Below are 25,991 nucleotides of genomic sequence, written 5' to 3' on the forward strand. Positions count from 1 at the left end.
AATACTAAAACTGTACTCCTTATTAAATTATACTAATCCATCACTAATTCTTGTTGGGTACCGAAGTAGCGTGCTACTCATCGAAAATCGCTTTGACGCCTCGTCAGGGGTAGTAAGCGCTATATAAATACGATTACAATACAATACAATACAATGTAGTGTTCTTTAAAGAGGTGTGTGTTCATTGCTTCCTAAATTGAGCAGGGTTGTGCTAATCCTTATGGCTATTGGGATGTTATTCCAAATCATGGGTGTGTAAAATGAAAAGGCCTCCTGCTTTTGTTTTTCCTTTATTACACTAAGGGCCAGATGTAGCAAGCAGTTTTGCCCATTCTGTGTCTATGGGGAAAATGTGTTCGTACATATGGCCCTTAGTCTCCAGTCTGATAATGGCCTGGATGCGGGTGTGCTGAGGGCCACCAAAGATGGTGAGCTTGTTTGCACAGTAGACGGAGGGGTTTCATGATGGCTTTGTCTGTTGTTTGCATTGAGGTAGGATGTTTGTGGGCGAATGATTCTAGAGTATAGCAATGTAATGTTCTCATACTGGGTGACACATTTGGTTTGTTCTGGATAGAAGGAGGTTTGTGTCATTTTGGATGGTGATAGGGATGTTGTCTCCTGGAAGTGTGTAGAAGGCCTGTCCTCTGTGTTTTCCTGAAGGTTTTGGTTTTTAGTTTTGTGAGGTTTTGGCTGCTGGTGTGATGGGGTCTGCCTGTGGTGGTTTGCTTAAATGCCAGGTATGCAGGGATGGTGTTTCTGGTTGTGTTGTTGGTGATGCATGCAGTATTAAAGAAGATGTGGGCCTGGATCAGAAGCCAGTGTAGTTTCTTGAGCTGGGTTTGATGTGATTGAAGCATTTCAGTTCTTTGATGAAATGTGCTTCTCATTGCTTATCAGAGTGGCTAGTGTGCTGTTTGGGATGCTCTGAGGGAAGTGCCACCTCCTTTCAGATGGGAGAAGATCCTGGCTCTCACCACTGCTCTGAAGTCATTTTGATGTGCTGTGAAAAGTAAAGGGTAGTGGGAGGGATTGAGCGATGGACAGCTGCTCTGTGTGAGGAGGATAAAAGGTCAGTAATCTTTGGGGATGTGAAGAGAGAGACTTATCTTTGTTTTGGTAGATTCAGGAGCCCCATTTCAAAACGAATGTTGACAGTCGATAGGTTTAACTTGCATTTTGTGTTCTGAGTAAAACGCCTTCCACAGCGAAGAAAAATAAAACATAATTTATTTTTGTATACATTGCATCTACGAGATAAAGAACTGAAGGCGTGGATTCAGTGTACTCCTTGGGTGTAAAATAGTCCCTCATGTCCGACAGTGAATGAGGAGGCAAATTTATATACCAATCGTTCGAGGTGAAAAAGAAATACTTCTCTGTGTGAAGGCAAAGCCTATCCTGTGCATATTGCAAAGCAGTGTTTCCAAAACTGTGGGTAGTGATCCACTGGTGGGCCTCCAGCTAATTTTTGATTGAGTCGTGAAAGTCCATGCAATAAATAAAGATGCCTTTAAATTCTGTATTTATCTTGTCACATTTGTTGCACTTTAAAGACAAAGGTCAAATGGCCTAGTATATATTTTTTTTAACATGGGGGATTGGTGTTTATAAAATCTCCTCACTGCAGTCAGAGAAAGAACAGTAAAGTGAAATATATGACAATCTTGCTGAGGTACAGGGAAAGCTGTAGGAGGTCACTTTATGTAACACACAATATATCAATATCTGTAAGTGAACAGTTTGCATTTAGGAAAGCAGAAATGAAGCACATTTTTTGTAATGCGGAAGTGTGATTGGAAACAAAGATCTAAATAGGGTCTGAACAAATCAAGACACTTTTCTTGGTGACGCACAAATGATAAATATTCACTGAAACCCAATTTCAATACATTCTCGTTTGAATGCAATATGGTTTTTATCAGTAAAATTGAATGTTTGTGCAACTAAAGTGGCCATTTCCATTCAAAATATGCTGTCTGTAAATGACATTATGGTACCACATGATGCTTTAAGAACATTAAACATATTGCCAGCCTCATGTCCATTAAAGCTAGATGGGTCACAGACATTTGCCCTTCTGAAAAGTGGTTCTACAATGTTTGGGAAGTACTATTGTAAGGTATTGTTAACACTATTCCTTGCAGAAAGCTGCTGTTGTCAGGCTTACCTCAGACAGGTAAAGGTGTGCGAATAGGACTTAAAAACGAATGACAATCATTTGGGAGGAGAAATGCTAGCTAATTTGTGACCGGAAGAATAAGGGTGTGTGTAGGGAGCTGGGTTCTGGTTGCAGTACCCTCCCTCCTACTTTTTGCCTGTTTTTTAAATGCAACTTTGACTGAAGTGCACTGGGTTCCTGCTAATCAGTTTCTCCAATGCCAGTGTTCCTTCCCTAAAACAAGACACCTGGTCACTTCATCACAAAGTAACCAGGCACTTAAGCCCCCTGTAAGTCCCTAGTAAATAGTACCCCTGGTACCTGAGCATGGATACTGAAGAGGGCTCCTCAGAGCTGCAGCACAACTTGTGTCACTTTGAGGGACCAGCACCAACCTTATGCAGACTGCCATTACATGCTGCATGACAAGGTGCTGCCCAAATTGAAAACGCGACATGGCACACAGCCTGTGTGCCATGCCCCCTAACACTGCATGCAATATATGTAAGTCACCCCTCCAGCAGGCCTTATAGCCCTTAGACAGGGTGCATTATATCACATGTCAGGGCCTATCTGCTCGAGCAGATATGCCCCTGCTATATCTTTGTCGACTCTCAGACATAATAATTGACCAGGGAAGCTATTTTAAATACCTGTGCTGAACACTTGTCAATACGGGTTCCCTAGCCACATGATGGCTTCGCTGAAAATATTGGTAAGCCCACACTGATGCCAGTGTTGGATTCGCCAATACCTGCACCCAGAGGGCACCTTAGAAGTGTTCCCTGAAAACCTACCAGCTACTGGTGTGTTCACTGACTCGTTCTGACCAGTTTAGCTACCCTAGCCACATTTCTGACACCTAACAAGAGAGCCAGCGCTCATGAGGGCCAGAGACAAACGCCTGCACTGGGGAGCGGTGTTAACACTTCACCCAGGCAGGATGGACATTCTAGGGCGGGAAGCTTCAAAGGCCTAGCTGCCTTAGTAATGCGACCCAGGTCTCTCCAGATGGCAGAGATGACCAACTCCCCCACTCCTCTTGCCTGACCCAAGTTTTGGCAGCAGAACAGGCGGGAAAAATTAGGCAGGTTAGGAGGTGTGCCCACTTCATGTCAACCCCACCCCTAGGGTGGACAAGCTGAAGTGAGCACCACTTTTCAAATTCCACAATCTTAGCCCCCTCCCTTACCCCCCCCCCCCCCCAAAGTTGCTTGCAGCCTCTGTGCGCAAGCCCCCTCTCTCGCAAGCTTGTAGTGAGAGAAAACCTGACACCTCCAGCAACCACTGCACCCATCGCCCATGAACCAATCTGAGGTGGGTCACTGGTGCCAGTGACGTCTCCCTGCTCCACTGAGAGAGAGCCCACCCTTGGCCCCCTCCTGCTGGACTCCCCAATGACACCTGCAGCCTCAGTACACAGGACCCCCTGACCGCGAGTTCTCCCGGACAGAGAAACTTTATGTCTAAGGACACCCCTACATCTGTCGCCTCTGGGAAAGGACCAAAGGTGCACCTACGTCCTGAGCATCCCAATTCCACAACCTACCTATTTGTTGTCCCCGACTGGCTTCCTATCCAAAGCCTACAGCCTGTCTTCACAAGGACCAATTCCCATTATAACATTTTTACAAAAAATAGGCACTTGACGCCTTGCTGCACCCCGGCACCCGGCCTCCCCACTGATGCCTGGAGTGACCTGCTGGTGTAGTTCTGATCCGTGCCCAGTACATACCGTAACGACTTACAAGGCCAGTATCAGAGAGTTGTTAAGCCTGCGTTTGCTGAACATTGTTTTCCTCCATAGGTTAAAGTGTCATGTTTTTTTATTTTTTTTCAAACCAAAAATCATTCATGCTTGAAACTTACCTTGTGATGAATTTCTTGGGTTTAAAGTATATATAAACAAAAGTAGTATTTTTCTAAATTGGTCTCAGGTTTATTCTTTGGGTGTGTGACTCATTTATTGCCTCTGTGAGTACATCAAATGCTTAGCACTACCCTCATGATAAGGTTACTTGCTCGCCCACATTACCACAAAATAGAGCATTTGTCCTATCTACTTTTGCCTCTGCAAACCAATTGGGGATCAACTTAACACTCTGCAAGGTGTACTTCCTTTTAGTGCACCATAGAGCCAGCTTCCTACAGGGCGCTAATGTGTGCAAGGAGGATTGCGGAACACTAGTCTGTAATACAGAATGTGGATTTTTTATTTATGTGAACAGGAATGATTGGCTTTGACCAGTCTCACTGGATTGTCTGGCATGGGCATTTGTGAAGGCATGAAGGGAACCAGTTTTGAGGAGGTCGGTCTGGAATTGCCAATCTTTGGGAAATTAAAACAGGGGACACTGGTCTTTGGGGAGGTAGAATGAGAAGCAGTAACCTTTGAGGAGACCTTATCTTTGTGGAGGTGGTATGAGGAGCAAAAAACTGTGGGGAGGTAGAATGACGAGCACTACTCTTTGGAGAAACTTGAATGAGGATCAGTGACCTTAGGTGTACTAATCTTTTGGGGGTAGAGGTGAAATAAGGAGCACTAATCTTCACAGAGGAGGTTTAGGAGAACTAATCTTTGACAAGGCAAAATTAAGATGACTAATCTTTGAGGAGCTGCGACGAGGAGCACGAATCTTTGAGGAGCTGCGACGAGGAGCACGAATCTTTGAGGAGCGGTGACGAGGAGCACGAATCTTTGAGGAGCACAAATCTTTGAGGAGGCGTGATGAGGAGCATGAATCTTTGAGGTAGCGTGATGAGGATCACTAATCTTTGAGGAAGTGTGACGAGGAGCACTAATCTTTGGGAAGGTGTGACGAGAAGCAGTAATCTTTGGAGAGGTGTGACGAGGAGCACTAATTTTGGGGGAGGCGAATAGAAGCAGCATTTGAGTTGGCACACTAATCTTTCTAATGTGGAATGAGTAGCAATACACTTCTGGGTGGTGCATTAAAGGTAATATCTGTTAGGGTGATGGAATAAGAGCCAGTCATTCTTGGCTGGGAGGAATAAGGATTAGTTCTCCCTTTTAGGGGGTGGAATGAGGAGCTGCAGTGTTCATGGAGTGGGGTTAAGGGACAGTAACGTTTGAGGCCCTGGAATGATGGGCACTAGCCTTTGGAAGCTGGAATGAAACACTAATCTCTGGCTCTGTGGGATGGTGGAATGAGGGGTACTATTTTCTGAGGGTATAGAATCGGGGGTACTCATCTGTGAGGCAGAGGAATGATCAGCAGATACTTTTGAGCGGTGAAATAAAAGGTACTACTCTTTTAGAAAACTAGAAGAAGAGGCAAAAGTCCTTCTGGAGTTAGGGTGAGCTTCATTCATCTTTTGGGATTTGGAAGGAGGAGAAGTAACCTTTTGGGAAGTGAAATAATCTCTGAAGTGTTGGAGTGAAGAGTACTATGCTTTGTCGGTGGATTGTGGGGTAGTATTCTTTGATAAGTTGGAATGAAGTGAAGTCATCTTTGGGGAACTGGATTTAGAGGTGTTACTGCTTGTGGAGAAGGAATGTGGTGCACTTTTCAGGCACATGGCATTAAGTGCACTACTGTAGGATGAGGGTTAAATGGCATTACTTTGGGAGATGTAATGAAGGACCCTAGTCTGTTAGAGGAGTAATGAGGGGGCGTCGATCTCGGAGGGAGACTGAAGGGCACTGATCTATGCTAAAAGGTATGGTAAACGCTAATCTGTGAGGAAGAACACGGGGCACTTATGTGGCAGAGGGTGGAGAAGTGCTCATCTTTGAGAAGGGATGAGTGCCACCAAACAGCTGGCAGGACGGGGCGGCAGAGATTGGCATTGATCTGCTGGAGATCATAAGGAGAAATAAGGGCACAGATTTTTGAGGAGCAAGAATCACGGACAGTAATGTATGAGGAGGATAAATGAGGCACAAGGCTCTGGATCAAGGTTGAGAAATTGGGGAACCAATCATTAGGAGCTGGAATGAGGGTTTTTTCTTTGCAAGGAGGAGGAAGAATTGGGAACACTGTTCTGGTGGTATTGAAGGGGCATCAGAGTGGGAGGAGGAGAAACGAGGGGCCCGCATTTGAGGGAATGAGTGATGTGGTGGTGAAATGCGATGCACCACTACCTCAAGTGACTGGACGAGGTGCCTCAACCATCACCTGTTAGGAGCTCCATTCATTAAGTGGTGAAATGAGATCTATCGGTCTGCTAAGTAATAAAATGAGGTGAACCAATCCGTCAGATGATGGCATAGGGTGCACCAGTAGGTGGTGCGCCAGTCCCTCAGGTAACATACTGAGGTGCACCAGTCCCTCGGGTGACAGAACTTGCTCTACCAATCATTCAAGTGACAGAATGAGGTTCTCCAATCATCACTTCACAGAAGGAGGTGCTACAGTTGCCAAGTGAGTGAATGAGGTGCACCAGTTGCCAAGAGACGGTATGAGATGCACCTGTCGCACGTGAGGGAATGATGCACCTGTCGCACGTGAGGGAATGATGCACCTGTCGCACGTGAGGGAATGATGCACCTGTCGCACGTGAGGGAATGATGCACCTGTCGCACGTGAGGGAATGATGCACCTGTCGCACGTGAGGGAATGATGCACCTGTCGCACGTGAGGGAATGATGCACCTGTCGCACGTGAGGGAATGATGCACCTGTCGCACGTGAGGGAATGATGCACCTGTCGCACGTGAGGGAATGATGCACCTGTCGCACGTGAGGGAATGATGCACCTGTCGCACGTGAGGGAATGATGCACCTGTCGCACGTGAGGGAATGATGCACCTGTCGCACGTGAGGGAATGATGCACCTGTCGCACGTGAGGGAGTGATGCACCTGTCGCACGTGAGGGAGTGATGCACCTGTCGCACGTGAGGGAGTGATGCACCTGTCGCACGTGAGGGAGTGATGCACCTGTCGCACGTGAGGGAGTGATGCACCTGTCGCACGTGAGGGAATGATGCACCTGTCGCACGTGAGGGAATGATGCACCTGTCGCACCTGAGGGAATGATGCACCTGTCGCACCTGAGGGAATGATGCACCTGTCGCACCTGAGGGAATGATGCACCTTTCGCACCTGAGGGAATGATGCACCTTTCGCACCTGAGGGAATGATGCACCTTTCGCACCTGAGGGAATGATGCACCTTTCGCACCTGAGGGAATGATGCACCTTTCGCACCTGAGGGAATGATGCACCTTTCGCACCTGAGGGAATGATGCACCTTTCGCACCTGAGGGAATGAGGTGCACCTTTCGCACCTGAGGGAATGAGGTGCACCAGTCGGCGAGTGAGGGGAATGAGGTGCACCAGTCGGCGAGTGAGGGGAATGAGGTGCACCAGTCGGCGAGTGAGGGGAATGAGGTGCACCAGTCGGCGAGTGAGGGGAATGAGGTGCACCAGTCGGCGAGTGAGGGGAATGAGGTGCACCAGTCGGCGAGTGAGGGGAATGAGGTGCACCAGTCGGCGAGTGAGGGGAATGAGGTGCACCAGTCGGCGAGTGAGGGGAATGAGGTGCACCAGTCGGCGAGTGAGGGGAATGAGGTGCACCAGTCGCCAAGAGAGAGAATGAGGTGCACCAGTCGCCGAGTGAGGGGAATGAGGTGCACCAGTCGCCGAGTGAGGGGAATGAGGTGCACCAGTCGCCGAGAGAGAGAATGAGGTGCACCAGTCGCCGAGTGGGGGAATGAGGTGCACCTATCTGCCTCTCCTCTGTGCTGGAGCTTTATTCTGAGGTGTCTAATTTTTTTATTTTTTTTTACATTCTTTGTCTTTTCAGGGTGATATTTGACAGTTAGCGGAACCCAGAAGCCAGTGCCCACCTCTTGTGGTGCCGGTTGACACTATGACGACCTTCAAGCAGGATAACGTGGAGGCGCACTATGACATGGGGGAGGAGCTGGGCAGGTGAGTGCGAGGCTGTCGCATGGCATACTGGGATATTCGGCTATGGGCATCCTCAGGCATCCGATTTGGTCGAAGCTTTTTACAGAGTCCAAGCTTTCCAGTGTCACGCATGAGCAGCTCATCCAGTCTGCCATTTAGCTTTGCATCCTGGTACTTGTAGTCCTGTTTATCCCATTTTAAAATCATGACTACAAATCCCTTAATGCAAAGAAAAAACCTGGGCTGGTTGCAGCAGGCACACAGAGGATCCCCACCTCACTACTGGTGATCACTGACACTGTGTGCAGTCTTTAACCTCAAATCACTGATGTCAGGTGTGCTAGCTAATTAGTTGAGTGAAAACAAACGAAAACCACAATGCCCAGAATGCATTATGGTATCACTTAAAAGTCCAGGACTGGAAACCGCTTTCATAGTGACCTGGAGGGAGGTGGTGACCCTGCTTACGAATGGATTGGAAATTTTGAAACCTGTCTCATTAATTACTTTGTCCTTCTGACATCGCATGGGACCATATTAGCCCAGGTGGTATTGTGGTGTGATCGGCAGGGGCAGGTTGAGTGGAAGAAAGTGCAGTCCTAGGCTGGTACTGTGGTATGACCGGCAGGTTGAGTGGAAGAAAGTGCAGTCCTAGGCTGGTACTGTGGTATGACCTGGCAGCAACAGGTTGAGTGGAAGGAAGTGCAGTCCTAGGCTGGTACTGTGGTATGACCGGGCAGAGGCAGGTTGAGTGGAAGAAAGTGCAGTCCTAGGCTGGTACTGTGGTGTGATCGGCAGGGGTGGATTGAGTGGAAGAAAGTGCAGTCCTAGGCTGGTACTGTGGTATGACCGGGCAGCGGTGGGTTGAGTGGAAGAAAGTACAGTTCTAGCCTGGCACAGTGGTATGACCCAGCAGGGGCGGGTTGAGTAGAAGAAAGTGCAGTCCTAAGCTGGTACTGTAGTATGAACGGGCAGCAACGGGTTGAGTGGAAGAAAGTGCAGTCCTAGGCTGATACTGTTGTATGATCGGCAGCGGCGGTTTGAGTGTAGGAAAGTGCATTCCTAGGCTGGTACTGTGCTATGACCGGGCAGGGGCGGGTTGAGTGGAAGAACGTGCAGTTCTAGGCTTGTATTGTGGTATGACCGGGAAGCGGAGGGTTGAGTGGGAGAGAGTGCAGTCCTAGGTTGGTACTGTGGTATGACGGGGCAAAGGAGGGTTGAATGGGAGAGAGTGCAGTCCTAGGCTGGTACTTTGCTATGACCGGGCAGCAGAGGGCTGAGTGGGAATGAGTGCAGTCCTAGGCTGATATTCTGCTATGACCGGGCATGAGAGGGCTGAATGGGAGAGAGTGCAGTCCTAGGCTGGTACTGTGGTATGACCGGGCAGGCGAGGGCTGAGTGGGAGAGAGCGCTGTCCTAGGCTAGTATTGTGCTATGACCGGGCAGGGGAGGGTTGAGTGGGAGAGAGCGCAGTCCTAGGCTGGTACTGTGCTATGACCGGGCAGGGGCAGGTTGAATGGGTGAGAGTGCAGTCGTAGGCTGGTACAGTGGTTTGACCGTGCAGCGGAGGGCTGAGTGGGAAAGAGTGCAGTCCTAGGCTGGTGCTGTGGTATGACCGGGCAACGGAGAGTAGAGTGGGAGAGAGTGCAGTCCTAGGCGGGTACTGTGCTATGACCAGGCAGCGAAGGGTTGAGTGGAAGAACATGGAGTCCTAAGCTGGTACTGTGGTATGGCAGGGGAGGGTTGAGTGTGAGAGAGTGCAGTCCTAGGCTGGTACTGTGGTATGACCGGGCAGAGAGTGCAGTCCTAGGCTGATACTGTGGTATGACTGGGCAGCAGAGTGTTGAATGGGAGTGTGCAGTCCTAGGCTGGTACCGTGCTATGACCGGGCAGCGGAGTGTTGAATGGGGGAGAGTGCAGTCCTAGGCTGGTACAGGGTATGACCGGGCAACGGAGGCCTGAATGGGAGAGAGTGCAGTCCTAGGCTGTGTTCCGGGTATGACCGGGCAGCCCAGGGTTGAATGGGAGAGAGTGCAGTCCTAGGCTGGTTCTGTGGTATGACCGGGCAGCAGAGGGTTGAGTGGGAGAGAGCGCAGTCCTAGGCTGGTACTGTGCTATGACCGGGCAGGTTGAGTGGGAAAGAGTGCAGTGCTAGGCTGGTACCGTGCTATGACTGGGCAGAGAGTGCAGTCCTAGGCTGGTACTGTGGTATGACTGGGCAGCAGAGTGTTGAATGGGAGAGAGTGCAGTCCTAGGCTGGTACTGTGGTATGGCCCAGCAGCGGAGGGTTGAGTGGGAGAGAGTGCAGTCCCAGGCTGGTACCGTGCTATGACCGGGCAGCAGAGGGTTGAGTGGGAGAGAGTGCAGTCCTAGGCTGGTACTGTGGTATGACCTGGCTGCGGAGGGTTGAGTGGGAGAGAGTGCAGACCTAGGCTGGTACCGAGCAGTGGAGGGTTGAATGGGAGAGAGTGCAGTCCTAGGCTGGTACTGTGGTATGACGGGGCAGCGGAGGGTTGAGTGGGAGAGAGTGCAGTCCTAGGCTGGTACCTGGCAGTGAAGGGTTGAGTGGGAGAGAGTGCAGTCCTAGGCTGGTACCGGGCAGTGGAGGGTTGAGTGGGAGAGAGTGCAGTCCTATGCTGGTACTGTGCTGTCACCGGGCAGCGGAGGGTTAAATGGGAGAGAGTGCAGTCCTAGGCTGGTACCGTGCTATGACCGGCCAGCAGAGGGTTCAGTGGGAGAGAGTGGAGTCCTAGGCTGGTAACATGCTATGATCGGGTAGGGGAGGGTTGAATGGGGGAGAGTGCAGTCCTAGGCTGGTACTGTGGTATGACCAGGCAGCCGCAGGTTGAGTGGAAGAACGTGCAGTCCTACGCTGGTTCTGTGGTATGACCGGGCAGGGGCAGGTTGAGTGGGGGAGAGTGAAGTCCTAGGCTGGTACTGTGGTAGGACCCGGCAGCCGAGGGTTGAGTGGGGGAGAGTGCAGTCCTAGGCTGGTACCGTGGTATGACCAGGCAGCAGAGGGTTGAGTGGGAGAGAGTGCAGTCCTAGGCTGGTACCGAGCTATGATCGGGCAGCGGAGGGTTGACTGGGAGAGAGTGCAATCGTAGGCTGGTACAGGGTAGGACTGGGCAGCCGCAGGTTGAGTGGGAGAGCACGCAGTCCTAGGCTGGTACTGTGCTATGACCGGGCAGGTTGAGTGGGAGAGAGTGCAGTCCTAGGCTGGTACTGTGGTAGGACCGGCCAGAGGAGGGTTGAATGGGAAAGAGTGCAGTCCTAGGCTGGTACTGTGGTATGACTGGGCAGTGCAGGGTTGAGTGGGAGAGAGTGCAGTCCTAGGCTGGTACCGTGCTATGATCGGGCAGCGGAGGGTTCAGTGGGAGAGAGTGCAGTCCTAGGCTGGTTCAGGGTAGGACTGGGCAGCTGCAGGTTGAGTGGGAGAGCACGCAGTCCTAGGCTGGTACTGTGCTATGACCGGGCAGGTTGAGTGGGAGAGAGTGCAGTCCTAGGCTGGTACTGTGGTAGGACCGGCCAGAGGAGGGTTGAATGGGAAAGAGTGCAGTCCTAGGCTGGTACTGTGGTATGACTGGGCAGCAGAGGGTTGAATGGGAGAGGGTGCAGTTCTAGGCTGGTAGTGTCATACGACAGGGCAGTGAAGGGTTGAGTGGGAGAGAGTGCAGTCCTAGGCTGGTACCGTGGTATGACCGGGCAGCGGAGGGTTGAGTGGGAGAGAGTGCAGTCCTAGGCTGGTACTGTGCTGTGACTGGGCGGGTTGAGTGGGAGAAAGTGCAGTCCTAGGCTGGTACAGGGTATGACCGGGCAGCGTAGGGTTGAGCGGGAGAAAGTGCAGTCCTAGGGTGGTACTGTGCTATGACCAGGCAGGGGCGGGTTGAGTGGGAGAGAGTGCAGTCCTAGGGTGGTACTGTGCTGTGACCGGGCAGGGGCGGGTTGAGTGGGAGAGTGCAGTCCTAGTCTGGTATTGTGCCATGACCGGGCAGGGGCGAGTTGAATGGGAGAGAGTGCAGTCCTAGGCTGGTACTGTGCCATGACCGGGCAGGGGCGGGTTGAGTGGGAGAAAGTGCAGTCCTAGGCTGGTACAGGGTATGACTGGGCAGCGGAGGGTTGAGTGGAAGAACGTGCAGTCCTAGGGTGGTAATGTGGTATGATTGGCAGGGGAGGGCTGAATGGGAGAGTGTGTAGTCCTAGGCTGGTACTATGGTGTGACCGGGGAGGGGCGGGTTAAGTGGGAGAAAGTGCAGTCCTAGGCTGGTACAGGGTATGACTGGGCAGCGGAGGGTTGATTAGAAGAACGTGCAGTCCTAGGCTGGTACCGTGCTATGACCGGGCAGTGGAGGGTTGAGTGGGAGAGTGCAGTCCTAGGCTGGTCCTATGGTGTGACCGGGCAGGGGCGGGTTGAGGGGGAGTGTGCAGTCCTAGGCTGGTACAGGGTATGACTGGGCAGCGGAGGGTTGAGTGGGAGAGAGTGCAGTCCTAGGCTGGTACTGTCCCATGACCGGGCAGGGGCGGGTTGAGTGGGTGAGAGTGCAGTCCTAGGCTGGTAATGTGGTTTGACCGGGCAGGGGCGGGCTGAATGGGAGAAAGTGCAGTCCTAGGCTGGTACCGTTCCATGACCGGGCAGGGGCGGGTTGAGTGGGAGAGTGCAGTCCTAGGCTGGTACTGTACTATGCCCGGGCAGTGGAGGGTTGAGTGGGAGAGTGCAGTCCTAGGCTGGTACTGTGCCATGACCGAGCAGTGGAGGGTTGAGTGGGAGAGAATGCAGTCCTAGGCTGGTCCTATGGTGTGACCGGGCAGGGGCGGGTTGAGGGGGACAGTGCAGTCCTAGGCTGGTTCTATGCCTTGACCGGGCAGGGGCGGGTTGATTGGGAGAGTGCAGTCCTAGGCTGGTACAGGGTATGACCGGGCAGGGGATGGCTGAGTGGGAGTGTGCAGTCCTAGGCTGGTACTATGGTGTGACCGGGCAGGGCCGGGTTGAGGGGGAGAGTGTGCAGTCCTAGGCTGGTACTATGGTGTGACCGGGCAGGGGCGGGTTGAGTGGGAGAGTGCAGTCCTAGGCTGGTTCTATGCCATGACCGGGCAGGGGCGGGTTGAGTGGGAGAGTGCAGTCCTAGGCTGGTACTATGGTATGACCGGGCAGGGGCAGGTTGAGTGGGAGAGTGCAGTCCTAGGCTGGTACTGTACTATTTTGGGGCAGTGGGGGGTTGAGTGGGAGAGTGCAGTCCTAGGCTGGTACTGTACTAGGCCCGGGCAGTGGAGGGTTGAGTGGGAGAGTGCAGTCCTAGGCTGGTACTATGGTGTGACTGGGCAGGGCCGGGTTGAGGGGGAGAGTGTGCAGTCCTAGGCTGGTACTGTGCCATGACCGGGCAGGGGCGGGTTGATTGGGAGAGTGCAGTCCTAGGCTGGTCCTGTGGTGTGACCGAGCAGGGGCGGGTTGAGTGGGAGAGTGCAGTCCTAGGCTGGTCCTATGGTGTGACCGGGCAGGGGCGGGTTGAGTGGGAGAGTGCAGTCCTAGGCTGGTACTATGGTGTGACCGGGCAGGGGCGGGTTGATTGGGAGAGTGCAGTCCTAGGCTGGTCCTGTGGTGTGACCGAGCAGGGGCGGGTTGAGTGGGAGAGTGCAGTCCTAGGCTGGTACTATGGTGTGACCGGGCAGGGGCGGGTTGAGTGGGAGAGTGCAGTCCTAGTCTGGTAATGTGCCATGACCGGGCAGGGGCGGGTTGAATGGGAGAGAGTGCAGTCCTAGGCTGGTACTGTGCCATGACCGGGCAGGGGCGGGTTGAGTGGGAGAGTGCAGTCTTAGTCTGGTACTGTGCCATGACCGGGCAGGGGCGGGTTGAATGGGAGAAAGTGCAGTCCTAGGCTGGTACAGGGTATGACTGGGCATCGGAGGGTTGAGTGGAAGAACGTGCAGTCCTATGGTGGTAATGTGGTATGATTGGCAGGGGAGGGCTGAATGGGAGAGTGTGTAGTCCTAGGCTGGTACTATGGTGTGACCGGGCAGGGGCGGGTTGAGTGGGAGAATGCAGTCCTAGGCTGGTACAGGGTATGACCGGGCAGGGGCGGGTTGAATGGGAGAGAGTGCAGTCCTAGGCTGGTAATGTGGTATGACCGGGCAGGGGCGGGTTGAATGGGAGAGAGTGCAGTCCTAGGCTGGTACCGTGCTATGACCGGGCAGGGGCGGGTTGAGTGGGAGAGTGCAGTCCTAGGCTGGTCCTGTGGTGTGACCGGGCAGGGGCGGGTTGAGTGGGAGAAAGTGCAGTCCTAGGCTGGTGCAGGGTATGACTGGGCAGCGGAGGGTTGATTAGAAGAACGTGCAGTCCTAGGCTGGTACCGTGCTATGACCGGGCAGTGGAGGGTTGAGTGGGAGAGTGCAGTCCTAGGCTGGTCCTATGGTGTGACCGGGCAGTGGAGGGTTGAGTGGGAGAGTGCAGTCCTAGGCTGGTCCTATGGTGTGACCGGGCAGGGGCGGGTTGAGGGGGACTGTGCAGTCCTAGGCTGGTACAGGGTATGACTGGGCAGCGGAGGGTTGAGTGGGAGAGAGTGCAGTCCTAGGCTGGTACTGTACTATGACTGGGCAGGGGAGGGTTGAGTGGGAGAGAGTGCAGTCCTAGGCTGGTAATGTGGTTTGACCGGGCAGGGGAGGGCTGAATGGGAGAGAGTGCAGTCCTAGGCTGGTACTGTGCCATGACCGGGCAGGGGCGGGTTGAGTGGGAGAGTGCAGTCTTAGTCTGGTACTGTGCCATGACCGGGCAGGGGCGGGTTGAATGGGAGAAAGTGCAGTCCTAGGCTGGTACAGGGTATGACTGGGCATCGGAGGGTTGAGTGGAAGAACGTGCAGTCCTATGGTGGTAATGTGGTATGATTGGCAGGGGAGGGCTGAATGGGAGAGTGTGTAGTCCTAGGCTGGTACTATGGTGTGACCGGGCAGGGGCGGGTTGAGTGGGAGAATGCAGTCCTAGGCTGGTACAGGGTATGACCGGGCAGGGGCGGGTTGAATGGGAGAGAGTGCAGTCCTAGGCTGGTAATGTGGTATGACCGGGCAGGGGCGGGTTGAATGGGAGAGAGTGCAGTCCTAGGCTGGTACCGTGCTATGACCGGGCAGGGGCGGGTTGAGTGGGAGAGTGCAGTCCTAGGCTGGTCCTGTGGTGTGACCGGGCAGGGGCGGGTTGAGTGGGAGAAAGTGCAGTCCTAGGCTGGTACAGGGTATGACTGGGCAGCGGAGGGTTGATTAGAAGAACGTGCAGTCCTAGGCTGGTACCGTGCTATGACCGGGCAGTGGAGGGTTGAGTGGGAGAGTGCAGTCCTAGGCTGGTCCTATGGTGTGACCGGGCAGTGGAGGGTTGAGTGGGAGAGTGCAGTCCTAGGCTGGTACAGGGTATGACTGGGCAGCGGAGGGTTGAGTGGGAGAGAGTGCAGTCCTAGGCTGGTACTGTACTATGACTGGGCAGGGGAGGGTTGAGTGGGAGAGAGTGCAGTCCTAGGCTGGTAATGTGGTTTGACCGGGCAGGGGAGGGCTGAATGGGAGAGAGTGCAGTCCTAGGCTGGTACCGTGCTATGACCGGGCAGGGGCGGGTTGAGTGGGAGAGTGTGCAGTCCTAGGCTGGTACTATGGTGTGACCGGGCAGGGGTGGGTTGAGTGGGAGAGTGCAGTCCTAGGCTGGTACCGTGCCATGACCGGGCAGGGGCGGGTTGAGTGGGAGAGTGCAGTCCTAGTCTGGTATTGTGCCATGACCGGGCAGGGGCGAGTTGAATGGGAGAGAGTGCAGTCCTAGGCTGGTACTGTGCCATGACCTGGCAGGGGTGGGTTGAGTGGGAGAAAGTGCAGTCCTAGGCTGGTACAGGGTATGACTGGGCAGCGGAGGGTTGAGTGGAAGAACGTGCAGTCCTAGGGTGGTAATGTGGTATGATTGGTAGGGGAGGGCTGAATGGGAGAGTGTGTAGTCCTAGGCTGGTACTATGGTGTGACCGGGGAGGGGCGGGTTAAGTGGGAGAAAGTGCAGTCCTAGGCTGGTACAGGGTATGACTGGGCAGCGGAGGGTTGATTAGAAGAACGTGCAGTCCTAGGCTGGTACCGTGCTATGACCGGGCAGTGGAGGGTTGAGTGGGAGAGTGCAGTCCTAGGCTGGTCCTATGGTGTGACCGGGCAGGGGCGGGTTGAGGGGGAGTGTGCAGTCCTAGGCTGGTACAGGGTATGACTGGGCAGCGGAGGGTTGAGTGGGAGAGAGTGCAGTCCTAGGCTGGTACTGTCCCATGACCGGGCAGGGGCGGGTTGAGTGGGAGAGAGTGCAGTCCTAGGCTGGTAATGTGGTTTGACCGGGCAGGGGCTGGCTGAATGGGAGAGAGTGCAGTCCTAGGCTGGTACCGTTCCATGACCGGGCAGGGGCGGGTTGAGTGGGAGAGTGCAGTCCTAGGCTGGTACTGTACTATGCCCGGGCAGTGGAGGGTTGAGTGGGAGAGTGCAGTCCTAGGCTGGTACTGTGCCATGACCGAGCAGTGGAGGGTTGAGTGGGAGAGAGTGCAGTCCTAGGCTGGTCCTATGGTGTGACCGGGCAGGGGCGGGTTGAGGGGGAGAGTGCAGTCCTAGGCTGGTTCTATGCCTTGACCGGGCAGGGGCGGGTTGATTGGGAGAGTGCAGTCCTAGGCTGGTACAGGGTATGACCGGGCAGGGGATAGCTGAGTGGGAGTGTGCAGTCCTAGGCTGGTACTATGGTGTGACCGGGCAGGGCCGGGTTGAGGGGGAGAGTGTGCAGTCCTAGGCTGGTACTGTGCCATGACCGGGCAGGGGCGGGTTGATTGGGAGAGTGCAGTCCTAGGCTGGTACTGTGGTGTGACCGAGCAGGGGCGGGTTGAGTGGGAGAGTGCAGTCCTAGGCTGGTACTATGGTGTGACCGGGCAGGGGCGGGTTGAGTGGGAGAGTGCAGTCCTAGGCTGGTTCTATGCCATGACCGGGCAGGGGCGGGTTGAGTGGGAGAGTGCAGTCCTAGGCTGGTACTATGGTATGACCGGGCAGGGGCAGGTTGAGTGGGAGAGTGCAGTCCTAGGCTGGTACTGTACTATTTCGGGGCAGTGGAGGGTTGAGTGGGAGAGTGCAGTCCTAGGCTGGTACTGTACTAGGCCCGGGCAGTGGAGGGTTGAGTGGGAGAGTGCAGTCCTAGGCTGGTACTATGGTGTGACCGGGCAGGGCCGGGTTGAGGGGGAGAGTGTGCAGTCCTAGGCTGGTACTGTGCCATGACCGGGCAGGGGCGGGTTGATTGGGAGAGTGCAGTCCTAGGCTGGTCCTGTGGTGTGACCGAGCAGGGGCGGGTTGAGTGGGAGAGTGCAGTCCTAGGCTGGTCCTATGGTGTGACCGGGCAGGGGCGGGTTGAGTGGGAGAGTGCAGTCCTAGGCTGGTACTATGGTGTGACCGGGCAGGGGCGGGTTGATTGGGAGAGTGCAGTCCTAGGCTGGTCCTGTGGTGTGACCGAGCAGGGGCGGGTTGAGTGGGAGAGTGCAGTCCTAGGCTGGTACTATGGTGTGACCGGGCAGGGGCGGGTTGAGTGGGAGAGTGCAGTCCTAGTCTGGTAATGTGCCATGACCGGGCAGGGGCGGGTTGAATGGGAGAGAGTGCAGTCCTAGGCTGGTACTGTGCCATGACCGGGCAGGGGCGGGTTGAGTGGGAGAGTGCAGTCTTAGTCTGGTACTGTGCCATGACCGGGCAGGGGCGGGTTGAATGGGAGAAAGTGCAGTCCTAGGCTGGTACAGGGTATGACTGGGCATCGGAGGGTTGAGTGGAAGAACGTGCAGTCCTATGGTGGTAATGTGGTATGATTGGCAGGGGAGGGCTGAATGGGAGAGTGTGTAGTCCTAGGCTGGTACTATGGTGTGACCGGGCAGGGGCGGGTTGAGTGGGAGAATGCATTCCTAGGCTGGTACAGGGTATGACCGGGCAGGGGCGGGTTGAATGGGAGAGAGTGCAGTCCTAGGCTGGTAATGTGGTATGACCGGGCAGGGGCGGGTTGAATGGGAGAGAGTGCAGTCCTAGGCTGGTACCGTGCTATGACCGGGCAGGGGCGGGTTGAGTTGGAGAGTGTGCAGTCCTAGGCTGGTACTATGGTGTGACCGGGCAGGGGCGGGTTAAGTGGGAGAAAGTGCAGTCCTAGGCTGGTACAGGGTATGACTGGGCAGCGGAGGGTTGATTAGAAGAACGTGCAGTCCTAGGCTGGTACCGTGCTATGACCGGGCAGTGGAGGGTTGAGTGGGAGAGTGCAGTCCTAGGCTGGTCCTATGGTGTGACCGGGCAGTGGAGGGTTGAGTGGGAGAGTGCAGTCCTAGGCTGGTCCTATGGTGTGACCGGGCAGGGGCGGGTTGAGGGGGGACTGTGCAGTCCTAGGCTGGTACAGGGTATGACTGGGCAGCGGAGGGTTGAGTGGGAGAGAGTGCAGTCCTAGGCTGGTACTGTACTATGACTGGGCAGGGGAGGGTTGAGTGGGAGAGAGTGCAGTCCTAGGCTGGTAATGTGGTTTGACCGGGCAGGGGAGGGCTGAATGGGAGAGAGTGCAGTCCTAGGCTGGTACCGTGCTATGACCGGGCAGGGGCGGGTTGAGTGGGAGAGTGTGCAGTCCTAGGCTGGTACTATGGTGTGACCGGGCAGGGGTGGGTTGAGTGGGAGAGTGCAGTCCTAGGCTGGTACCGTGCCATGACCGGGCAGGGGCGGGTTGAGTGGGAGAGTGCAGTCCTAGGCTGGTACTGTACTATGCCCGGGCAGTGGAGGGTTGAGTGGGAGAGTGCAGTCCTAGGCTGGTACTGTGCCATGACCGAGCAGTGGAGGGTTGAGTGGGAGAGAGTGCAGTCCTAGGCTGGTCCTATGGTGTGACCGGGCAGGGGCGGGTTGAGGGGGAGAGTGCAGTCCTAGGCTGGTTCTATGCCTTGACCGGGCAGGGGTGGGTTGATTGGGAGAGTGCAGTCCTAGGCTGGTACAGGGTATGACCGGGCAGGGGATGGCTGAGTGGGAGCGTGCAGTCCTAGGCTGGTACTGTGCCATGACCGGGCAGGGGCGGGTTGATTGGGAGAGTGCAGTCCTAGGCTGGTCCTGTGGTGTGACCGAGCAGGGGCGGGTTGAGTGGGAGAGAGTGCAGTCCTAGGCTGGTAATGTGGTATGACCGGGCAGGGGCGGGTTGAATGGGAGAGAGTGCAGTCCTAGGCTGGTACCGTGCTATGACCGGGCAGGGGCGGGTTGAGTTGGAGAGTGTGCAGTCCTAGGCTGGTACTATGGTTTGACCGGGCAGGGGCGGGTTAAGTGGGAGAAAGTGCAGTCCTAGGCTGGTACAGGGTATGACTGGGCAGCGGAGGGTTGATTAGAAGAACGTGCAGTCCTAGGCTGGTACCGTGCTATGACCGGGCAGTGGAGGGTTGAGTGGGAGAGTGCAGTCCTAGGCTGGTCCTATGGTGTGACCGGGCAGTGGAGGGTTGAGTGGGAGAGTGCAGTCCTAGGCTGGTCCTATGGTGTGACCGGGCAGGGGCGGGTTGAGGGGGACTGTGCAGTCCTAGGCTGGTACAGGGTATGACTGGGCAGCGGAGGGTTGAGTGGGAGAGAGTGCAGTCCTAGGCTGGTACTGTACTATGACTGGGCAGGGGAGGGTTGATTGGGAGAGAGTGCAGTCCTAGGCTGGTAATGTGGTTTGACCGGGCAGGGGAGGGCTGAATGGGAGAGAGTGCAGTCCTAGGCTGGTACCGTGCTATGACCGGGCAGGGGCGGGTTGAGTGGGAGAGTGTGCAGTCCTAGGCTGGTACTATGGTGTGACCGGGCAGGGGTGGGTTGAGTGGGAGAGTGCAATCCTAGGCTGGTACCGTGCCATGACCGGGCAGGGGCGGGTTGAGTGGGAGAGTGCAGTCCTAGGCTGGTACTGTACTATGCCCGGGCAGTGGAGGGTTGAGTGGGAGAGTGCAGTCCTAGGCTGGTACTGTGCCATGACCGAGCAGTGGAGGGTTGAGTGGGAGAGAGTGCAGTCCTAGGCTGGTCCTATGGTGTGACCGGGCAGGGGCGGGTTGAGGGGGAGAGTGCAGTCCTAGGCTGGTTCTATGCCTTGACCGGGCAGGGGTGGGTTGATTGGGAGAGTGCAGTCCTAGGCTGGTACAGGGTATGACCGGGCAGGGGATGGCTGAGTGGGAGCGTGCAGTCCTAGGCTGGTACTGTGCCATGACCGGGCAGGGGCGGGTTGATTGGGAGAGTGCAGTCCTAGGCTGGTCCTGTGGTGTGACCGAGCAGGGGCGGGTTGAGTGGGAGAGTGCAGTCCTAGGCTGGTACTATGATGTGACCGGGCAGGGGCGGGTTGAGTGGGAGAGTGCAGTCCTAGGCTGGTTCTATGCCATGACCGGGCAGGGGCGGGTTGAGTGGGAGAGTGCAGTCCTAGGCTGGTACTATGGTATGACCGGGCAGGGGCGGGTTGAGTGGGAGAGTGCAGTCCTAGGCTGGTACTGTACTATGCCCTGGCAGTGGAGGGTTGAGTGGGAGAGTGCAGTCCTAGGCTGGTACTATGGTGTGACCGGGCAGGGCTGGGTTGAGGGGGAGAGTGTGCAGTCCTAGGCTGGTACTGTGCCATGACCGGGCAGGGGCGGGTTGATTGGGAGAGTGCAGTCCTAGGCTGGTCCTGTGGTGTGACCGAGCAGGGGCGGGTTGAGTGGGAGAGTGCAGTCCTAGGCTGGTCCTATGGTGTGACCGGGCAGGGGCGGGTTGAGTGGGAGAGTGCAGTCCTAGGCTGGTCCTATGGTGTGACCGGGCAGGGGCGGGTTGAGTGGGAGAGTGCAGTCCTAGGCTGGTACTGTACTATGCCCGGGCAGTGGAGGGTTGAGTGGGAGAGTGCAGTCCTAGGCTGGTACTATGGTGTGCAGGGGCAAGTTGAGTGGGAGAGTGCAGTCCTAGGCTGGTACTGTACTATGCCGGGGCAGTGGAGGGTGGAGTGGGAGAGTGCAGTCCTAGGCTGGTACTGTACTATGCCGGGGCAGTGGAGGGTTGAGTGGGAGAGTGCAGTCCTAGGCTGGTCCTATGGTGTGACCGAGCAGGGGCGGGTTGAGTGTGAGAGTGCAGTCCTATGCTGGTCCTATGGTGTGACCGGGCAGGGGCGGGTTGAGTGGGAGAGTGCAGTCCTAGGCTGGTACTGTACTATGCCCGGGCAGTGGAGGGTTGAGTGGGAGAGTGCAGTCCTAGGCTGGTCCTGTGGTGTGACCGGGCAGGGGCGGGTTGAGTGGGAGAAAGTGCAGTCCTAGGCTGGTACAGGGTATGACTGGGCAGCGGAGGGTTGATTAGAAGAACGTGCAGTCCTAGGCTGGTACCGTGCTATGACCGGGCAGTGGAGGGTTGAGTGGGAGAGTGCAGTCCTAGGCTGGTCCTATGGTGTGACCGGGCAGTGGAGGGTTGAGTGGGAGAGTGCAGTCCTAGGCTGGTCCTATGGTGTGACCGGGCAGGGGCGGGTTGAGGGGGACTGTGCAGTCCTAGGCTGGTACAGGGTATGACTGGGCAGCGGAGGGTTGAGTGGGAGAGAGTGCAGTCCTAGGCTGGTACTGTACTATGACTGGGCAGGGGAGGGTTGAGTGGGAGAGAGTGCAGTCCTAGGCTGGTAATGTGGTTTGACCGGGCAGGGGAGGGCTGAATGGGAGAGAGTGCAGTCCTAGGCTGGTACCGTGCTATGACGGGGCGGGTTGAGTGGGAGAGTGTGCAGTCCTAGGCTGGTACTATGGTGTGACCGGGCAGGGGTGGGTTGAGTGGGAGAGTGCAGTCCTAGGCTGGTACCGTGCCATGACCGGGCAGGGGCGGGTTGAGTGGGAGAGTGCAGTCCTAGGCTGGTACTGTACTATGCCCGGGCAGGGGCAGCTTGAATGGGTGAGAGTGCAGTCGTAGGCTGGTACAGTGGTTTGACCGTGCAGCGGAGGGCTGAGTGGGAAAGAGTGCAGTCCTAGGCTGGTGCTGTGGTATGACCGGGCAACGGAGAGTAGAGTGGGAGAGAGTGCAGTCCTAGGCGGGTACTGTGCTATGACCAGGCAGCGAAGGGTTGAGTGGAAGAACATGGAGTCCTAAGCTGGTACTGTGGTATGGCAGGGGAGGGTTGAGTGTGAGAGAGTGCAGTCCTAGGCTGGTACTGTGGTATGACCGGGCAGAGAGTGCAGTCCTAGGCTGATACTGTGGTATGACTGGGCAGCAGAGTGTTGAATGGGAGTGTGCAGTCCTAGGCTGGTACCGTGCTATGACCGGGCAGCGGAGTGTTGAATGGGGGAGAGTGCAGTCCTAGGCTGGTACAGGGTATGACCGGGCAACGGAGGCCTGAATGGGAGAGAGTGCAGTCCTAGGCTGTGTTCCGGGTATGACCGGGCAGCCCAGGGTTGAATGGGAGAGAGTGCAGTCCTAGGCTGGTTCTGTGGTATGACCGGGCAGCAGAGGGTTGAGTGGGAGAGAGCGCAGTCCTAGGCTGGTACTGTGCTATGACCGGGCAGGTTGAGTGGGAAAGAGTGCAGTGCTAGGCTGGTACCGTGCTATGACTGGGCAGAGAGTGCAGTCCTAGGCTGGTACTGTGGTATGACTGGGCAGCAGAGTGTTGAATGGGAGAGAGTGCAGTCCTAGGCTGGTACTGTGGTATGGCCCAGCAGCGGAGGGTTGAGTGGGAGAGAGTGCAGTCCCAGGCTGGTACCGTGCTATGACCGGGCAGCAGAGGGTTGAGTGGGAGAGAGTGCAGTCCTAGGCTGGTACTGTGGTATGACCTGGCTGCGGAGGGTTGAGTGGGAGAGAGTGCAGACCTAGGCTGGTACCGAGCAGTGGAGGGTTGAATGGGAGAGAGTGCAGTCCTAGGCTGGTACTGTGGTATGACGGGGCAGCGGAGGGTTGAGTGGGAGAGAGTGCAGTCCTAGGCTGGTACCTGGCAGTGAAGGGTTGAGTGGGAGAGAGTGCAGTCCTAGGCTGGTACCGGGCAGTGGAGGGTTGAGTGGGAGAGAGTGCAGTCCTATGCTGGTACTGTGCTGTCACCGGGCAGCGGAGGGTTAAATGGGAGAGAGTGCAGTCCTAGGCTGGTACCGTGCTATGACCGGCCAGCAGAGGGTTCAGTGGGAGAGAGTGGAGTCCTAGGCTGGTAACATGCTATGATCGGGTAGGGGAGGGTTGAATGGGGGAGAGTGCAGTCCTAGGCTGGTACTGTGGTATGACCAGGCAGCCGCAGGTTGAGTGGAAGAACGTGCAGTCCTACGCTGGTTCTGTGGGATGACCGGGCAGGGGCAGGTTGAGTGGGGGAGAGTGAAGTCCTAGGCTGGTACTGTGGTAGGACCCGGCAGCCGAGGGTTGAGTGGGGGAGAGTGCAGTCCTAGGCTGGTACCGTGGTATGACCAGGCAGCAGAGGGTTGAGTGGGAGAGAGTGCAGTCCTAGGCTGGTACCGAGCTATGATCGGGCAGCGGAGGGTTGACTGGGAGAGAGTGCAATCGTAGGCTGGTACAGGGTAGGACTGGGCAGCCGCAGGTTGAGTGGGAGAGCACGCAGTCCTAGGCTGGTACTGTGCTATGACCGGGCAGGTTGAGTGGGAGAGAGTGCAGTCCTAGGCTGGTACTGTGGTAGGACCGGCCAGAGGAGGGTTGAATGGGAAAGAGTGCAGTCCTAGGCTGGTACTGTGGTATGACTGGGCAGTGCAGGGTTGAGTGGGAGAGAGTGCAGTCCTAGGCTGGTACCGTGCTATGATCGGGCAGCGGAGGGTTCAGTGGGAGAGAGTGCAGTCCTAGGCTGGTTCAGGGTAGGACTGGGCAGCTGCAGGTTGAGTGGGAGAGCACGCAGTCCTAGGCTGGTACTGTGCTATGACCGGGCAGGTTGAGTGGGAGAGAGTGCAGTCCTAGGCTGGTACTGTGGTAGGACCGGCCAGAGGAGGGTTGAATGGGAAAGAGTGCAGTCCTAGGCTGGTACTGTGGTATGACTGGGCAGCAGAGGGTTGAATGGGAGAGGGTGCAGTTCTAGGCTGGTAGTGTCATACGACAGGGCAGTGAAGGGTTGAGTGGGAGAGAGTGCAGTCCTAGGCTGGTACCGTGGTATGACCGGGCAGCGGAGGGTTGAGTGGGAGAGAGTGCAGTCCTAGGCTGGTACTGTGCTGTGACTGGGCGGGTTGAGTGGGAGAAAGTGCAGTCCTAGGCTGGTACAGGGTATGACCGGGCAGCGTAGGGTTGAGCGGGAGAAAGTGCAGTCCTAGGGTGGTACTGTGCTATGACCAGGCAGGGGCGGGTTGAGTGGGAGAGAGTGCAGTCCTAGGGTGGTACTGTGCTGTGACCGGGCAGGGGCGGGTTGAGTGGGAGAGTGCAGTCCTAGTCTGGTATTGTGCCATGACCGGGCAGGGGCGAGTTGAATGGGAGAGAGTGCAGTCCTAGGCTGGTACTGTGCCATGACCGGGCAGGGGCGGGTTGAGTGGGAGAAAGTGCAGTCCTAGGCTGGTACAGGGTATGACTGGGCAGCGGAGGGTTGAGTGGAAGAACGTGCAGTCCTAGGGTGGTAATGTGGTATGATTGGCAGGGGAGGGCTGAATGGGAGAGTGTGTAGTCCTAGGCTGGTACTATGGTGTGACCGGGGAGGGGCGGGTTAAGTGGGAGAAAGTGCAGTCCTAGGCTGGTACAGGGTATGACTGGGCAGCGGAGGGTTGATTAGAAGAACGTGCAGTCCTAGGCTGGTACCGTGCTATGACCGGGCAGTGGAGGGTTGAGTGGGAGAGTGCAGTCCTAGGCTGGTCCTATGGTGTGACCGGGCAGGGGCGGGTTGAGGGGGAGTGTGCAGTCCTAGGCTGGTACAGGGTATGACTGGGCAGCGGAGGGTTGAGTGGGAGAGAGTGCAGTCCTAGGCTGGTACTGTCCCATGACCGGGCAGGGGCGGGTTGAGTGGGTGAGAGTGCAGTCCTAGGCTGGTAATGTGGTTTGACCGGGCAGGGGCGGGCTGAATGGGAGAAAGTGCAGTCCTAGGCTGGTACCGTTCCATGACCGGGCAGGGGCGGGTTGAGTGGGAGAGTGCAGTCCTAGGCTGGTACTGTACTATGCCCGGGCAGTGGAGGGTTGAGTGGGAGAGTGCAGTCCTAGGCTGGTACTGTGCCATGACCGAGCAGTGGAGGGTTGAGTGGGAGAGAATGCAGTCCTAGGCTGGTCCTATGGTGTGACCGGGCAGGGGCGGGTTGAGGGGGACAGTGCAGTCCTAGGCTGGTTCTATGCCTTGACCGGGCAGGGGCGGGTTGATTGGGAGAGTGCAGTCCTAGGCTGGTACAGGGTATGACCGGGCAGGGGATGGCTGAGTGGGAGTGTGCAGTCCTAGGCTGGTACTATGGTGTGACCGGGCAGGGCCGGGTTGAGGGGGAGAGTGTGCAGTCCTAGGCTGGTACTATGGTGTGACCGGGCAGGGGCGGGTTGAGTGGGAGAGTGCAGTCCTAGGCTGGTTCTATGCCATGACCGGGCAGGGGCGGGTTGAGTGGGAGAGTGCAGTCCTAGGCTGGTACTATGGTATGACCGGGCAGGGGCAGGTTGAGTGGGAGAGTGCAGTCCTAGGCTGGTACTGTACTATTTTGGGGCAGTGGGGGGTTGAGTGGGAGAGTGCAGTCCTAGGCTGGTACTGTACTAGGCCCGGGCAGTGGAGGGTTGAGTGGGAGAGTGCAGTCCTAGGCTGGTACTATGGTGTGACTGGGCAGGGCCGGGTTGAGGGGGAGAGTGTGCAGTCCTAGGCTGGTACTGTGCCATGACCGGGCAGGGGCGGGTTGATTGGGAGAGTGCAGTCCTAGGCTGGTCCTGTGGTGTGACCGAGCAGGGGCGGGTTGAGTGGGAGAGTGCAGTCCTAGGCTGGTCCTATGGTGTGACCGGGCAGGGGCGGGTTGAGTGGGAGAGTGCAGTCCTAGGCTGGTACTATGGTGTGACCGGGCAGGGGCGGGTTGATTGGGAGAGTGCAGTCCTAGGCTGGTCCTGTGGTGTGACCGA

At 56.1% G+C, this 25,991-nt stretch overlaps 1 protein-coding gene across 1 annotated transcript in view; it reads left to right on the forward strand.

Annotated features, from left to right (window-relative positions):
* DAPK3 (death associated protein kinase 3) overlaps positions 1-25,991 on the forward strand; it is an 80,541-nt gene that overhangs the window by 21,293 nt on the left and 33,257 nt on the right. Inside the window, exon 2 of the mRNA XM_069217931.1 lies at positions 7,930-8,057. Coding sequence (XP_069074032.1) covers positions 7,996-8,057 — 62 coding nt within the window. The 5' untranslated portion in view covers positions 7,930-7,995. The remainder of the gene's footprint in view (positions 1-7,929; positions 8,058-25,991) is intronic.

The sequence above is a fragment of the Pleurodeles waltl genome, chromosome 12 (genome assembly GCF_031143425.1).
Source record: "Pleurodeles waltl isolate 20211129_DDA chromosome 12, aPleWal1.hap1.20221129, whole genome shotgun sequence".
Classification (NCBI taxonomy): Eukaryota; Metazoa; Chordata; class Amphibia; order Caudata; family Salamandridae; genus Pleurodeles; species Pleurodeles waltl.